At 40.7% G+C, this 13,613-nt stretch overlaps 1 protein-coding gene across 4 annotated transcripts in view; it reads right to left on the bottom strand.

The window, feature by feature from the left end:
• sdk2a (sidekick cell adhesion molecule 2a) overlaps positions 1-11,494 on the bottom strand; it is a 140,347-nt gene extending 128,853 nt beyond the window's left edge. For all 4 annotated transcript variants that reach the window (XM_056272437.1, XM_056272446.1, XM_056272454.1 and 1 more), the window contains exon 1: positions 11,144-11,494. In XM_056272437.1, coding sequence (XP_056128412.1) covers positions 11,144-11,285 — 142 coding nt within the window. In that variant the 5' untranslated portion in view covers positions 11,286-11,494. The remainder of the gene's footprint in view (positions 1-11,143) is intronic.
• Between the last annotated feature and the right edge of the window lie 2,119 nt (positions 11,495-13,613).

Below are 13,613 nucleotides of genomic sequence, written 5' to 3'. Positions count from 1 at the left end.
CCGAACCCCGTGGGGAGGAGGGCCACAACATCATGGCCACCAACAACACTTAGCAAACATTGATCTTGCTCCGGCTTTAACTTCTGGATATTCGGCAGTTTTGCAACAACGGACCGAATAGATTTTCTCACGTCTTTCTCCGCTGCCGTTACTGAACTCCAACTCAAACTGACGCGCTACATCAACGTCATCGTTCTCAGCCACTCCCTCTGTTCGCTGATTGGACCGGTAAAAAAATTATTTCTGGAAACCAAAGTCTACAGCACAATCCCAGACGTAGTACTGAAGGAAAATAAAATTGAGCGGAAGTGCGTAGGAGGGCGGAGCCAGGCTAATATCGAGGGGCTCCGTCAAAAGAACCCTTCTTGGGGGCAAAAAGAATCTGAATGGAGGGAAAAGGAATCGCTGAAAGATATTCAAAATGACAGTATACTTTCGGAGTATACCCAACGCATTCTCATCCTTTGGCGTCATATAGGTGACACCATATGACATTTCGTCGAAATCTTACGCACATGGCATCCTTTAGCGTCAATATAACACGCACTGTTATGGGTAGGTTTAGGTCTGGGGTCGGGTTACGGTTATGACGCCTTGGGATCTGCGTCTCATATTCACGCTAAACGATGCCATGTGCGTTGGATTTAGACGAGCGTCACCTGTATGACGCCTTGGGTTCTGCGTCTCATATTGATGCTAAAGGATGCCATGTGCGTAAGATTTCGACGAAATGTCCAAAGCGTCACATGTATGACGCCAAAGGATGAGAACGGGCTGGTATACCTCTCATTCTGAGAGAAACTATAATGCAACCAAAAGAATCAGAGGTCCTGTTGTTTGTTCTATATTAAAAAAATGTTTTAGACACCATGCTGCCACTCGGTAATATTCTAAGGAAACATGGAATTAATTTCCATTGTTATGCCGATGACACTCAAATATATATTTCATCACGGCAAGATGAATACGCTAAATTATCCAAATTGACAGAGTGTGTTAAAGATATAAAAGATTGGATGACGCGTAATTTTCTTTTATTAAATCCAGACAAGACAGAGGTAATACTTATCGGTTCTAAAAACCGTCCACAAAACCTTTCACAGCACGACTTTAACATATTAGGATGCCCTGTTACTTTATCCGCTACAGTAAAAGACCTGGGTGTTACATTAGACTGCAACCTGTCTTTTGAAAAACATATTTCATACATATAGCCTTTTTCCACCTTAGAAACATTGCTAAGCTACGTAACATGCTATCAGTCTCTGATGCAGAAAAGTTAGTTCATGCATTCATGACCTCGAGACTAGATTACTGTAATGCTTTATTAGCTGGTTGTCCTGCATTTTCAATAAATAAGCTACAGTTAGTCCAAAATGTAGCCGCTAGAGTTCTTACTAGATCAAGAAAATATGATCATATAACACCGATTTTATCGTCACTTCATTGGTTACCTATAAAGTTCCGTATTAATTACAAGGTATTGCTTTTGACCTATAAAGCTCTAAATGGTTTAGCTCCAGTCTATTTAACGGATCTTCTATCGCCCTATAATCCATCGCGCTCTTTAAGATCACTAAATTCGAGGCTTCTGGTCATTCCTAGGATATCCAGATCCACCAAAGGAGGGAGAGCATTTTCACATTTAGCTCCAAAACTCTGGAATAGCCTTCCTGATATTGTTCGTTGCTCAGACTCGCTCTCCCAGTTTAAAACTAGACTAAAGACGCATCTTTTTAGTCAGGCATTCATATAAAATTTTTATCTTACAGTTACTGTAAATTCGGCCTCTACTTCATAAACGCCAGAGGAGCCTGGGTTCTCCTCTGGTTTTTTTTTCTCCGTCGGGTCATCTGATGGAGTTTTAGGACACCATCAGGTCACTTGAAGGAGTTTTTCGGTTCCTTGCCACTGTTGCCTTTGGCTTGCTCAGTTTGGGGATTTTCAAATTAAATGACCCATCATACCATTGACTAGCTCTACCAAACTTGGATGTCTTTTTTCCAGTAATAAACAAACACTCTTAGGTTGTTTTGATTGATCCTGTGAAGCAGCTTTGATACAATCTGTATTGTGAAAAGCGCTATATAAATATATTTGACTTGACTTGACTTGACCATACTATAGATAGATAGATAGATAGATAGATAGATAGATAGATAGATAGATAGATAGATAGATAGATAGATAGATAGATAGATAGATAGATAGATAGATAGATAGATAGATAGATAGACAGACAGACAGACAGACAGACAGACAGACAGACAGACAAACAGACAGACAGACAGTTAAAATCTTTAATTTTAGCATGGCACTAAAACATCATTGCACGCCTATGAGTGCAAGATGAGTTATCATTATTTTTGGTCCATTTTCTCGTAAGTGAAAGACTGTAAATGTTAAAGGTGCATTGCGCACCTCTCTGAGTTTTTGCAGAACTATGCCCCCCTCTGGCGACAAGCGAAACTGCCTTACTGTCTTTGTCTTGCGTGGAGTTTGAGTTGGGGTTTATGAACAAGCCGGTCTCTTTGAATCCATCTTCCAATTTTTATGAAAGTTGACTGAAGTTTTGTCGCTCGAGTTGTCTTTGCTAATACGGAGAATGGCGGCGAATACACAAACCTGCCAGACATAGCCAGGGGAGCGTGAACGCGCATCACATTCCGGCCCGAATCCCTCTTATTAATTTTACTGTACAGGATTATAGAGGCAATCGCAGTGATCAGAGAAGGGCTCATTCAGCCCATCAGGCAATTGTTTAAGCATGTATGGGTTAGAAAAACGGGTATTTTTAACATGAAATGTTGCGCAATGCACCTTTAAGCTCTCTTATCTACTAATAAAAAGTTTGTTTGGTAAACTTTTAGTAATATAGCAGCATATACAGTGTAGAAACCCTCAAAGCTAACAGCCATGGACTAAAATCCACAAAACTCCAATTTCACAGGATCTTAAACCTGAAATCTACAAAAGGCTACTCACAATTCGCAGCACTGCTCTGCGTTGAGAGCTTTTTTGTTTGTTACTGAGAGAAAGAGCTCTGATGAATGGAGAGCAGAAGATTGTTTTATGGGTAAAATTATCCATGTTGTGATTGGTAGGGCTTGGATTGAACACCTTTTTTTTTGAGCATGTACGGCCAGAACAACAGAGCTCTGTCTTTTGTGTACATAAATGGGTTCACAGCGCTGGAGCTTTTCAGAAGAAGAAAAAAAATGAGGCTTGCATCTCTTTTTGCTTTCCTCTCCCCTCTCCCTCCCCTTTTCAATCTTTCTATCAATGTCTCTATCATACGGTCGTGTTGCCACTTTGCTATTTTATTCACAACACAAGAATGCACTCCCAGTTTCCCAGGAGGATGACGCTGAATAAGGGAAAAGATGTAGAGGGCTTTGTTTCTAGCTGCTGTTTCCCTTCAGTCAAGCTTTCTGTTGTTTAAATGTTGACACTGAAACAGCCCAGAGGCTTGAAACAAGCTTGTATGCAGCAGGAAAATGACACTTTGTCAGAATTTCATCCCATTTTCTCCTTTCCAAAGGACTTTTGCCACGACAAGATCGCTTTGAAAGATTTGCTAATTTCATTTCGATGCTAAGCAAGTCAGTGGCCAAGGTCTCTTTAGGAGACGTTCATTGTACATTGAGGCTATTCAGAAAGAACCTTCACTACATAATGACTTCATAAGGACACACACACACACACACACACACAGCAGCCATTGCACATGACTTGTGCAAAATTTGCCCCCGAGTTCTTAGCAAATTTCCTTGAAGCAAATGCACATGCAAAGCGTTTATTAAGCCTATAATACCACTGGCGTTTCCCCCCTCTCAGTTGCAGTAAACAACCAGAAAATGAAAACCAAATTCACTCAAGCTGATGCTCTTTTATTTAAACTATAGCCCTGAAATAATGAGTTTTCTCCAAAGGCAGGAATTTCATTATTGACATCCCTCTCATCAAAGCATTCAATCTTACAGCATTCAGCTTCTGTTTCGACCCACCTTAAATATCAAATGTTTTGCATGCAAAACAGAATTGTAAAGATTCTATTACAGCTTTCTTTGCTTTGGAGATTGATTTGAGTTCAGGTCCTGAGCAAAGCCTTATCCAGAGAAGAGAAAATTTAGGCTTGATCTTATTGGTACATATTCTTTTAATCTCACACAGTTTTTGGTTACCTCAGAAAGTAAAGTCATTTCAGAGGCGTCATTATATTCTGATTAAAGAATATGCAAATAATTGTTTTTTGTTGTTGTTTATAATAATGTGCACTGCTGAATTGTGTAACAATGCGACCGGAAACATTTATTAAAGAAAGTAAACAGGATCAGTTTTGTATTTATGTTGTTATTAAAGAATAAATCGAATGAATGATATTGTGGGCAAGCACAAAACGTAACATTCACAGCACAATGTTGCATTTTGGTTGCAGTTAGGTCATCTTGCAGTAAAACATAAAAAATAAAAAAAAGATAAAATAAGGTCTAGAGGAGAGATGAATCCTGAATAACTCACACTGTAGTAGATTCTAAGAAATATGAAACGTTTATTGAAACAGCTGGTCATGTTTTGTTAAAGTGACCTTCACCAGCCATTTCTATTTCTTCTCCCTTTGAAATATTCCTTGTGTCCAATGCACCAATCTGCAACCATTCATGTATTGTTCAATATTAAAAACGTTTTAGAAAATACATGATGAAAATAAAACCAGATACATGATGAAAATACAACCAGATCAAATCATGACATTCGTGAAAAGTTTTGTTTACTTTATTTTCCATAGGCAAATTTGCGCCAACAGCAGGCAATTTAGCATCCTGCCAAACATTACACTTAAGTAAACTGTGATTATTCATTTTAATTTGACTTGGAAGAGAACAGCGGAAGAGATGTTTTGAATGGGTACACTAGAAATAAATGTCTAACTCATGCAAACATAGAGCCGCACACACATACACACACTGAGTCTTGACAAAAGACCAGTTTTTTTCTTTTAAAATGGTGGTGTATTTTCTACAGCATTCAGCATTTCATTTTCTGGGGACTTGTATGGTATCTCATTTTCTAATATCATTAATGTCGCTAATCGTTCACACATTTCAATGGTCAGATCCAAAACTCTCAAAATGAAACCCTGCAGGCAAGACTAGTTTAGACCAGCATTATTTCTATACTGGTTCGGTGCAGGTCTAGCTTGTAAACCAAGCCTTCTGACCAAAGACATCTTGTCAATATCCCACAATGGAGACCAGTGTTCAAAACACAACATGCAATAATGGTCTTGTCAAGAGGGTGAAAAAAAAAACATAGCAAAATTAAATATAACTCAGGCCTGTGAGACTCCTAATGGACTACATTAATCCGGATACATTTGAAAACGGCATTTTCATTTCAAAACGCTCAGATGATCAGTTCAGCCCAGATCCGTCACACATCTGGTACACGTGGATTGACAGATGTGCGCCGGGTCTGGGCCGACACTATGTTGCCGTCTGGGCGTTTTCAAGCTTTTTCCAAAAAGTTGCTCATCCACATTGAAACATCTGAAAATGCTTAAAAACCATATTGCGCATGTGTAAAACATACCAAAAGTTCGCAAGATGATTCAGAGAGAGCAGACATTATAAAGTTCTCATGCTATTCTTCTGGCACGAACATTAGCAAAATCTCACACCACTCAGTGTTGCGTCCAGGTTGCATTCAAAATCGCATGGTCTAAAACGCAATTGTCATCATGTTTTGCCGCAGGACAATTGCGAGTAAATTTTCAGTCATCTTTGCAGGAATGCAATAAGAAGACTGTACAAATAAGCGTTTCTCTTTAGCAACACTATGAAAGTATATAGCAGACACAACAATGCCGGTATAACCATCTATGGATATAATGTACGTCACATGACTAAACATGCGTCATTGTTTTCAAAAACCTCCGTTTTCACAGTCCACACTACAACGGGAAAACACAATTTTCATATCAACTTGGAGAGCGTTTTCAAAAAGCTCCCTCTTTGTTGATAAAAACGCCATCTCAATGTGGACGGAAGGCCAAAGCGAAGAGAAAAAGATGCGTTTTCAAACAAAAACTTATTTGTGTGGACAAGGCCTCATTATCAGCTCCAGAAGATCAGTCCTTGTATTTCGTGGATACGTTGACTATTGTATAAACACTACACAGCGTAAACCCACATAACCAGCATCAACCTTCAAGAGCTGTGCTAGTATCTGATGTGATATGTGATACACGCTGAAGCTGTGAGTTAAAGCACTTTGTTGTAGCAATTGTGAACAAACAGATACGCTCTCTACATAAATAATGTCGTAGTAAAACTGAACGCTGTAGCAATATTAAGAGAGCAGCCGATTACAAAACTGAAGGATTCTCATTATCATCATCAAGCGAGCAGCAGCTGGTCGTTGGCAGAAACTGCTTCCTTACTGATTGGAGCCAGCCTGAGATTCCGGAGCCAAATGATGTTTGTAGAAATTCGGTTTAACACAGAATTTTAAAAAGCTTTATGAATTAATCCTTATTTCCACCCAACTGACGACTGAGACAGAATCAAGCGAGGCCTGATAACAATGCCGTTCCAGAGGCGTAATGTGAAAAGACATTCATTTGCGGCAGAATAATGAAACGGGCTCTCTTACGCGTGCTCGGATAGCAGTCGGATCTCCTCTGGGACTGCATTAGAAGCCGAAATTCATGGATGCAATGCTAGATCTGACTCTCGTTGGCCTCACACTAACACTGGCAGTCATACCCCCTCAGGCTCACTGCAATTACTAGGCAGGGGCCCTAAAGTCTAAACTTATCTGATTATATTTCCATTCTGCACTATCCAAACAGTTTTACCGCTCGAACGAGTCCGTTTAAAAGCCTCCTGGAGCGAGATACAGCCTCCGCACAGTCAGTCTACAGGTTCTCTAATATTAGGCTACAATCGCATTTGGTCTCGAGGCAGATTAACGTGAGCCACCGCACCGATAGGAAGAAAAGTTTGACATCCAGTAATGAAAAAAACAGACGGAGCCTTGCAGAGGTCGACGTGCCTCATTTTGAGCCGTTTATTCATTCCTCAGTCTACTGACTGTATGAATAAACATCAGCAGACTGCAGTGGCGAGGAACGAGGAAGAGCTAGCGTGTAGACGGCATGGGATAACAGGAGCTGGGCTGTCAGTCTGTTTTACCTGCGGGGGCCGTGTGCTGGGGCTGTCGCAGCTAGGGCTCGCAGAAAACGCCGTGCGTTTTGTCAAAAATTCACGAGACATCTGCTGCCATGCCGGGACCTTGCTTCCAAGACGTTTAATTAAATAAGTGTCACGGCGCGTACAGATAAACATGAAGCAACTGGTGCACGGGCGCATAATTATGACAGGGCATCTAGGGAGCTGCGGTCTTCCATGCTCATTATGGCCCATCTGGGACATCAAAAACAACGCTCGAGTCCCATGAGATCATATGGGAACAAGCTTTACTGGTGCCCTCAAAGGAGGGGAACATCCGCACGGTGGCGAATTTGAACTACGACTGTGGCTTGAATTTCCTATTAAGGCAAATGGGTCGGACCCTCCTTATTTACATGACTCTGTCGATGTGAATAAATGACTGGCGGTCCACGTCTTGACATATGCCTGCGTGCACACATTATCCAGCTTAAACAACAGTGCAGGCAGTTTTAATCGCATAAAGATGTGGATTCCACCCGAATTCATTTTTGTAAGCATGGAGGATTATCAAATATAATCAGAAGATTTAAAGATGGCTGACAGCTGTCATATGATGCAACAAAGTGCCACAAAGACATTGTTTCAAAATTGCGATATAACAGTAAGGATTAGTTCAAAATCCAAGGAAATACATACACACACACACACACACACACACAGTGTTGGGGAAAGTTACTTTTAAAAAGTAATGCGTTACAATAGCGTGTTACATTCTAAAAAAGTAACAAATTGTGTTACCTTTTTATTGAAAGTAATGCGTTACATTACCTTTTTTCATCTGGGCTGGGCTTGCTTGTTGCTTTTCTTATTTAAAAAAATAACTTGTAAATTTAAAAGTAATGCGTTACTTTACTAGTTACTTGGAAAAAGTAATCTGATAACAGAACTAGTGTTACTTGTAATGCGTTACCCCCACACAATACACACATTTATTCTTAGGCATACTGACTAGAGATGTCAAAAAGTACCGACTTCGGTACCAAGTTGGTAATGAAATTTAAAAAATGTGACGATACCAGCATTATGAGCGCTGTTAAACGGATTCTTAAACACCTCTGATTGGCCATTGTGTTGACACGCTCAAAATAAATGTATCTGATTGGCCATCGTGTTGACGAACTCAACATATATGTCTGATCAACGCTACAAAAACATTTTGTTTTGACACTCTTCATCGAGCGCTAACACAGATACACACGGGAGCGTTTGAAAGCTGCGTCCATCAGCGGATCCCTAATATATCAATGTGTCAATCCCTAATATGTCAACACAATGGCCAATCAGAGGTGTTTAAGAATCTGTTCAACAGCGCTCAAAATGCTAAAGGGAAATGCTGGTAAAGTCACATTTTTTAAATTTCAGTACTGACTTTTTGACAACTAATACTGCCACTTTTCTTCAAGTGTTCGAAAAGCATTTGTGCACTGGTTTAATGGTAGCACACTCTGAAGGTGGATAACCCCACGAGGAGGGTTTCTGCTTTTCAATGAGCGCAAAATAAGTGTCACACTGCAGGAGCTGTCTCTTTTTGCGGACTCTATCAGGTATCCAGGTGGAATTAGAGCCCCGGTCGCTATTAAACGCAGCACGAGAAACATCTTCAGCCTCTGGATGAAAAAAAAAAAACAAGCACATGACACATCCTCTTCTCCAGGGACCCCTTCAGCTTCTGAGCCTTCCTAATTTATGGAATACTCTGTGTTCCCCACGCTCCGCAAGGATGACTGAACTCATTCTGCTGTATACCCTGCGTGCCAGTCACGCTGATACTCATTAGCGGGAAGCTTCAGAACAAATACGGCGGCGGCCCCGTGGGGGAACGTTGGGCATCAGAGGCTCGCTGCTCCCCGATGGTGGTTGATGCCACCCTCCGTGAAAGAAAGAGCCTTGCGACGGCTGCTGCTGCTTCTTGCCACCCTCTGTGACTGGTACCTATTTGGTCATTCGGGGTTGCAAAGTCTGGCAGCTCCAAGTGGAGCCGAGCAATTGATCACCAGAGAAAGACTTGAGGAGAAAGGGGATCAGAAAGCTTTTTCTAGCCATTGACCAAAGTGCTGGGTTTCCTTTTAGTTACCGCTAAGCTCCCTTAAAGCTGTCCAAGGGCATCGAAAGTACACTTAAGGATGAAAACAGGGATCTAATCAATACGAGGAAAAACAATGCAGTCCTGAACAAACACCGGACAGACCTTGTCTATAGTGTGCTAATGTATGGGTACGCTCCATGACAGGATGCTTATATGTGTCAGCAAACACTGTGCCATGCATAATAGGGGGCGGCTGAAAGCTTCTTAGATAAGATAGGGGGTCGTTTATACCCCAATGTGGCCTGTTCAAAGGTTGACATGCTCAAGGATTATGCTGCTTTTTGCACTTCAATGCTATAGGGCATTGTAATGATCAGATGCACCTCAGCCAATCCAAGCCTCTTCACAGTGAATGAATCACCAGTGCCAGTACTTTAAGATCTGTCAAACAGGATGGATCACTGGGCTGTATATCAGCAATCTTCCTACGGATGCCAGGGCCATTCTTTTACAGCAGTTAATAGATGAGAAATGCACCCCGTGGACAGAGAAGAACACCTTGTCAAAAGGTAAAATACCCTCAGGAACCAACTGGACGAACGAGCGACGGTATGACAGTCGGGGAGATGGATGGGTTATTGATGCAATTAAATTGTTGGTTTAGTTGCTCTTCAAGTCAATTTAAAGCAACATACATTCTCATGTTCTGATGTTTTATTTGATATAGGCATATTTGATTATGTATTGACATTAATTGTTATAATTGTGGATCCTTTTAGGGATGGTCAGGTCAACAGTTGTCATTTCAAACAAGACTCTAATTAGATTTTTTTTTTTTTTTTTACTGCTATCTAGAAAACAGGACACACACAAGCGCACACACACAGATACATACACACACATTTAAATAAATAACCAAAATAATTCACAAAAAAATGTATATATATACACTTTTACTCAAAATAATTAATATACCAATTAATTATTTTACTCAGAATTTTTTGAACAAATAAAAACAGAGCGAAAATATGCATTATCCTACAAGGCGCTCTGTAGATTTTGAGCTTTAAGAACTGACATGGTGAAATGACCATTTATGTTAATTCTGCCTAAAGTACAGTTCTTAGCCGATTATCTCAAATTGGCCAAATGTTAGCAAAATCGTTGTATTGGCGCCTATGTGGACAAGAAAGCGTGATAATTGAAATAAGAAACAAATTAATTTATGATTTTCATTCAACAAGATGCCATAGCTTGAAAAAGCTTGCTTCCATTATTGCATTTGGCATTTTCTATGATCTGATCACAGGTGAGCTGAGATACATGTTTCATTCTCTAAACAGACCTCTCTTTTCAAACTTTATAGGTGTGGTGTAGTAAATCCTAGAAATGCACTGTAATGTGCAGTATTATTGCTGGATACCTTCTTTCCATCCCTTGGGATTGCTCTACAAGTGATGGGGCATGTTGGTCATATAGAGACCAGACCACAGGGTAGGCTACTATTTCAATCACATCTGCCAGGTTATCACCTACATATTCAGCAGCAAATATCATATTCCAAACTTCACTGTTAAATAAAGACTGCTTCATTCCAAAAAGAAATACAAAAAAACATTTATATCATAATTTAGAACTAGCCTTAAAACCTGTATGAGATGAAATCTTAAAAAAGAATCTGTAAATGTTAGTTCATCCATGAATGATTTGTTTAATTCTAACAGGATTCATACGGGGTTCCTGTTGGATCCCACTAGAATTGGTTCCAAATTGTGACTGAAATTCCATTAGCATTCCTTTTGGATTCTTTACATAAATCCCACACATCACTACCTTGTGAGCGCTGAGTATCAGGGGCCACTATAAGATCGGAGACTCTTACCTTGCGCCCAAATGTTATTCATGAATGAAAACATCAGAATCCATCCTGCGCCCCACTTCAGAGTTAACGCGCGCCTTGACATGATGCTCCGACACGGCTGTGAGTCCGCAGCACGCGTTCGCCAGCGCCGCGCTGGGTACATGTTGCGCCGTAGTCCCGGTTTCCAAAGAGCAATGCGAGACACTGAGCGCGCTGCTCCCGCGCGTCCAAAACTAGCGCTTAATAAGGAGGAGTCTATAAATCAATCTAGACCCGTCAGACACCAATAAACTGCTGCAAAGTCTGATGAAGCAAAGTTTATGAACTGTAACAGCATAAACAGCACAAATTCAACTGACAATCATTCTATTTTTTGTTCATTCTTTTGCTTATTTATAGGTGTATCCACAAAAAGAAAAGTTAGGTAGGCTAATAAGAAAAAATGGCAAATTTTTAATCTCGGAAACCTTTCAGGAGTGGGTTCAGATGAATTCAGTCATTTGCGTTCAAAGGAGTGAATCGACCCCGCTGCATCTCTGCGCGTCAAGGCATCTCTTAAAGTGGATGCTCTGCAAAGAGACACTTTAAATCCAGTGGTCGAGAAAAGTAAAGGCTGAAGTAGTGGAGTCTGGATGAGGAAATATTCCGTCCGGTATCGTGGATGTATTCCCCCAAATTCAGTGTCCGTGTCCTTTCAGTACTGCGAGCAACAATGTATGAGTGCCCGACAACTCAGGACTGAGGAAGAACTCCTTTACTGCGGGATGTCGCCACCACGCGGCGGATGAGAGAACTGCATCTTCTTAATACGACATATGTTCGTAATATACCCATCGATCATTATTGAAAGTTAAGTTTGGCCATTATTCATGCTGCGGTGACACCATGTTTAGGAAAATATCAAGGGGTTGTAAGTGACTCAATCACGCAGCTAGCTCTGATTGAACATTTTATTAATTAATAGGCTATAGATTTGCGAGTCAGTGTTATAACTCTTTATAACTCCAAAGTGCACGTTATTTTTGCCAAGAGAGTACAAACTCCTAGAGCAACATATTAGTGCTCTCTCTATCTCTCTCTGAGACCGCAGGCTCAGTGTAAGCTTTGATCCCGAGGACACAAATCTGGTTTTAAATTCCGAACAGATCCACAGACTACTGCACTCGTTACCCAAGCATGCTATGACTCACGTACTGCACAACTGTTCAAGTTATATCCAGAAACCGCATTCAATCCCACACTGAGCAGGAGGCAAAAATCAAAATGATAACTTGCAGTCTAAATATACGCATGTGAGGCATACCTTCACCAATCGTGCTTGAATGCTACTCTGCATAGTAGGCCTACTAAGATGGAAATGAAGTTGGTGATAATGAAAGTAACACTGATTATTTATAAATGTCATTAAACTGTACGTTGTAAATGGTGGGGAAGATGATGGCAATGAAGTATGAAAATCGAGATGACAACAATGGTGGTGATCAGACGCCAATAGATTATACTGATGAATGAGGCTGATGTGATGATCATTACAACATGAGATATCTACAAACATATTCTTCAGCCCTCAGGGGAGCCACCTCTGAGTAAACATTTGCATGTTCAACCATTTGCTTTTAATTAAGCAACATTCACCACTTAACATGACGAACATGTGGGCTGGGGCAGAAGGAGAACAGAAGCTAAATAAGCCTCACGAGTGATGCTGACTGGGCCTTGAACTGTTGGCTGATAAGGTGGATGAAGCAGAAGTGAACCGTATTGATTAACACACACAATGCTGCGCTCCAGCTTTCAAGAAAAGCATTTCTCCATTAATGAACGAAAAGAGCTCCCTGCATGTGAGACTGCTCCGTGGTCTATGCTGTCGTGCTCTCCTGACATCTCTTCATAGCCACAGCTCCTCAGCAGCAGGGTTCCCGACCCCGTTGAGCTGCGTTTCTCATGGCCTGTTTTAATGATGCTCAGATGATGAGACTCGCAGGCTGGGTGGCAGCTTTCCGCTCCCAGTCTGATTCAGACGCAAATTGCGCCTGTCTTGCCGTTATTATCCCGCTGTGCACTGCACCCAGGAAGACATGGCAGGTGGCAAGAAACACTAGTTAACTGGCAGGGGGAATAGGTGGTGCACAATGTCTTGCTATACGTTTTCTGTTTTACTTAGAATAGTACAGATTTAGAATGGATGAATACATTTATACAGTAATAGGGGTGGGTGGTATGGCCAAAATCTTACATCATGCTATGAATAATTGTATGTTAATATATTTCATAACTATGAGCTAGTTGGGCTTGGTTTTTCTATTGTGACTATTTTGGATAATCTCAATTAAATGCATTAAAATATTTTGTTATACTGGTTGAAACATCTCTTCACATCCTGATAGTAATCTATAATAGAAGTGGTCTAAATATTAAAACGTAAATATATCTTCTGGGAAAGTCACAGGACCAAAAAAATGTTTAACCAATCATTGCATTCGGTCTGAAT

Source organism: Rhinichthys klamathensis, unplaced genomic scaffold (genome assembly GCF_029890125.1).
Source record: "Rhinichthys klamathensis goyatoka isolate OS25496 unplaced genomic scaffold, OSU_Roscu_1.1 h1tg000015l_1, whole genome shotgun sequence".
Taxonomy (NCBI): domain Eukaryota; kingdom Metazoa; phylum Chordata; class Actinopteri; order Cypriniformes; family Leuciscidae; genus Rhinichthys; species Rhinichthys klamathensis.
This window is presented reverse-complemented; position numbering and strand designations above follow the sequence as displayed.